We start from the raw sequence: 3,613 nt of genomic DNA, 5'->3' as shown, positions 1-3,613 counted from the left end.
CTTAAGGAGGAATGTTACTTTGTTACTATTCTTTATTTTTATTTTGGGCTTAGCCAATATTTCCTTTATTCTAAATAAAGTACCTTATATGTATTCCCTTCACAAAGAGCTAGTGCTCAATCTACAAAATTAACATCCTTTATATCTAACACCTCAAGTGACTAACCCATTAGTATTCTAACCATCTTAACTAATTTCTCTTCTTATATCCTCACTTAGTTCAAGGGATGTAGGCTGGTTAGTGTTGGGGGATGGTGAGCCAACTCAAATATTTAACTGTTAAGTGGGGAAAGGATAACCGAAACAAATTGAGAGGAGATCATTTATTGTTTAAAACTCAAGCTGCTTGGAAGATCTTACTCAGCCATTCAATGCAAGCTGGAGGGATTTGTTGAGGCATGTCAGGTTGTAATTACCGTACCAAGTAAAACAGAAAAACTACAGGCATGGTTTGAAGTAGTTTTGACTAAGTTTGATGATCTCTTTCGAGAGCCAAGGGGTACCTCCTAAGAGAGATCAAGATCACAGATCCCAAATATGCACCCTTACCAATAGCCTCACTGCCAAAAAAAATGAGAGAGAAAGGATTATTAGAGAGATGTTGCAAGTTGGAGATATTGGACCCAAAACCAGCCTTTTTGCAAGTCCTGTCACTTTGGTCAAGAAGAAAGATGGTGTGTAGCAATTCTGTGTGGATTAAAGGGCACTAAATAGCCTAGTTCTTGATAAATTACCGATCCCTGTGATTGATGAATTCTTTGTGAGAGTGAGGTGCTGTAATTTTTTCAAAGTTGGATTTGAAGTCTAGATATTAGCGGATTTGGATAAATTGGAGAATAGTGGAATGGCAAGACAATTCCTGTGGCTGATGTTCTGGAAGTGGTAACAACTGCAATGGTAGAAGGAAGAGGGGAGAGAAGTATTTTTTCTTGTTAGTTTTTTACTGCTCAACATTCAGTATGGAAAATTTGACTAATGTGGAGTTGATAGAGGCAGGTGTAGTTTTCCTATAAAGTTAATGGAGCTTTGTATACTAATTTGTCCCACTATTAACGCATTAATCTCAATTCTATCCGACTTTTTTTAAAATTCATAATTTGGTCCTTATTTTTTAATGCGGATCAATGTGGTCCTTTCTATCAATTTGAGCATAACACAACTAAGTGAGTTATGACAATTTGGTTTATTATGTGTCAAACTAGTTGGCAACTGATGACAACTTCTCCTTTGCATCCCTCTTTTACGCGTGATGCAACCTCACAACGAGCCTACTGCCGTCTGAAGTAATGGCCCAACCTCATGAGTTTAGCTATTCCATTTCTTCCACCTTTTCCTTATTATTTCATTCTTGGGGTGGGGTTGTGTTCCCAGATAAAAGGGTTTGGAGAGGAAGAAACTATCGTCTGCGTTAACTCGTGTGACACAATCAACTAAATTGCCACCTACTTAAACTCAAATTTGTGGAAGGACCACATGAATACGTTTTACAAGAAAGAAACTTATTTTAAAACTTTTAAAAAGGTGGGACAAAATAGAGAGTAGTCCAATAATAGTGGGACAAATTAGTATACTGAGCCAATTAACTATAATAGGAAACGTTATGTGAGGACTAGACATTATGATTGGCTTGATGGAGCTATGGACTCGTAGTTTGTTTGTGATTGATCTAAACGCCTCCCCCTTCCAGATTTGACTGTCCCGAGAAGTATTAAAATATAATAAACCTTTTCTTTGTATTATTAATATTGACTAGGTCCCCTTCTGAAATTTCCTTTTCAGCAATTACGATTTTAATTTTTTTTTCTTTGATTGAAATGTTTTTTGTGTCCACTGATTTATGCTCTGGGTGTAATATTTAACAGGCAATGGAAATGGAGGTTATTACAAGGTCGGGGATTTGAATGTTGAAGCTGAGAAAGTTCCAACAGATGACGACGACGATGATGTAGACTGGGAGGAAGGTTGATGAAAAATTATTGGACAGTAGTGTGTAACGGCCTATTCTGATTTTCAAAGGCAAGTGCTCATATAGTAATGCCGCTGCAAAGTACAAGACCGGAATTAACTGTTCGCATGTTCTTGCTTGTGCATCTTATTGTGGTTATGCGACCGTGGCTTCTGATAAGGTGCGCAGTTGACTTTTTAGTTGTTAATCATATATTGGATGAAAAATACTACTCGGAAACTTTTCATGCTATATCTGTCCAAAAACAGTGTCAACAACTTTATTTTATTGTGATCACATTACTATTTGCCGGTGGATACCTAGATTTGTCAGTAATGGACATTCCAACGTTTTACCAGGCAGCTTCTTCCTCTACCTCCATAAATTTTCCCCTGTAATCCCATGTAAAAAAAAAAAAAATTAAAATTTTTCCCATTCCGGATTGAGTAATGTGGAAGTAAAAAATGACTTCCAAAAGCAGAAGAAAAAAAAAGTTTCTGGATTATAATCCGGAAGTCATTTTAGTTATGGATTACACAATCCAGAAGTCATTTTTAACTTCTGTATTCTGTTAAAGAAAAAAATATTTCTGGATTGCACAATTCGAAAATCCTTTTTTTGACTTCTGAATTAACTGAAAAGGGCAAAAACCAAATTCTTTATATTGGGGAGCAGAGGAAAATTTATGGAGTTGTAGGAAGAAACTGCCATTTTACCTGTGCTGTTGCTCACACCATTGAAGAAAATGGTGAGCCCTGAATTATATCTCCTCGTAAGCTGGTTCTTCCCACACTTCCATAATTTCATCCTGTACTCCATACACTTGAAAATTCCAATATTTTTCTTTAATTTAAGATTTTCATTTTGAATTTCAGAATGTATTATCTGAAATGTAAAATATGGTGATGTTCTGGAATGTATAATCTAAAATACAAATTCTGTATTTTGGATTGTATATTTTGAAACACAATACAAATTTTGTATTTCGGATTTTGCATTCTAAAATGCAAAATATAAAAAATGCGTTTTGGATTGCACAATTTGTATTTCAAAATGTACAATCTAAAATATGTTATACATTCCGAAATACAAAAATGAAAAATAGATTTTAGATTGTACACTCTAAAATGTATTTTTCAATTGGAAGAAGATGAACATTGTAAAAAAAAATGTGTGGAATTGGTGTAGGAAGAAGAAGATGAAGAGTGGGAGAGAGGGATCTGGGATTGGTGTAGGAAGAAGATGAAGCATAGTGAAGAGTAATACTATGGGTTGGTGGAGGAAGAAGAAAGTGAAAGAGAAAAGATAAAAATAAATGGATTATTTAACAACTCCATGGGAGTGTAGGTTGAAAGGTATGGAGGTGCAGAAAGAAGCTCCCTCCTCCGGCCATTTCAGACAGGGCCCTTATTTTTCAAAACATATCCAAGTTGTCTGTTTGCCGAAAATGTACATGAGAGAGATGGGCAGTGTCGTCGTTGCCTTGTCTGGCATCTACGATTGAAGTCAAAATTGATATCCCATGAAATTCGATTTACTATTTTATTATTAGATATATTTAATTTTTACAATACTTTTAAAATTCTAAGATATTTTAAACTTATATAATACTTTTAAAATTTTAAGTTTTTTTTAAAAAAAAAAAATAAAAAAATCACTTAAAATAAT

The 3,613-nt window shown here is 34.7% G+C and overlaps 1 protein-coding gene across 2 annotated transcripts in view; it reads left to right on the top strand.

Annotated features, from left to right (window-relative positions):
- The window catches only part of LOC106768620 (transcription initiation factor IIE subunit alpha), a 15,381-nt gene extending 13,117 nt beyond the window's left edge, over nt 1–2,264 (top strand). For both annotated transcript variants that reach the window (XM_014653860.2, XM_014653861.2), the window contains one exon: nt 1,863–2,264. In XM_014653860.2, the coding sequence (XP_014509346.1) occupies nt 1,863–1,966 (104 nt within the window). In that variant the 3' untranslated portion in view covers nt 1,967–2,264. The remainder of the gene's footprint in view (nt 1–1,862) is intronic.
- Nucleotides 2,265–3,613: the final 1,349 nt, after the last annotated feature.

Source organism: Vigna radiata, chromosome 7 (genome assembly GCF_000741045.1).
Source record: "Vigna radiata var. radiata cultivar VC1973A chromosome 7, Vradiata_ver6, whole genome shotgun sequence".
Taxonomy (NCBI): Eukaryota; Viridiplantae; Streptophyta; class Magnoliopsida; order Fabales; family Fabaceae; genus Vigna; species Vigna radiata.
The sequence above is the reverse complement of the archived record's forward strand: the minus strand, read 5'-3'. Positions and strand labels throughout refer to the sequence as shown.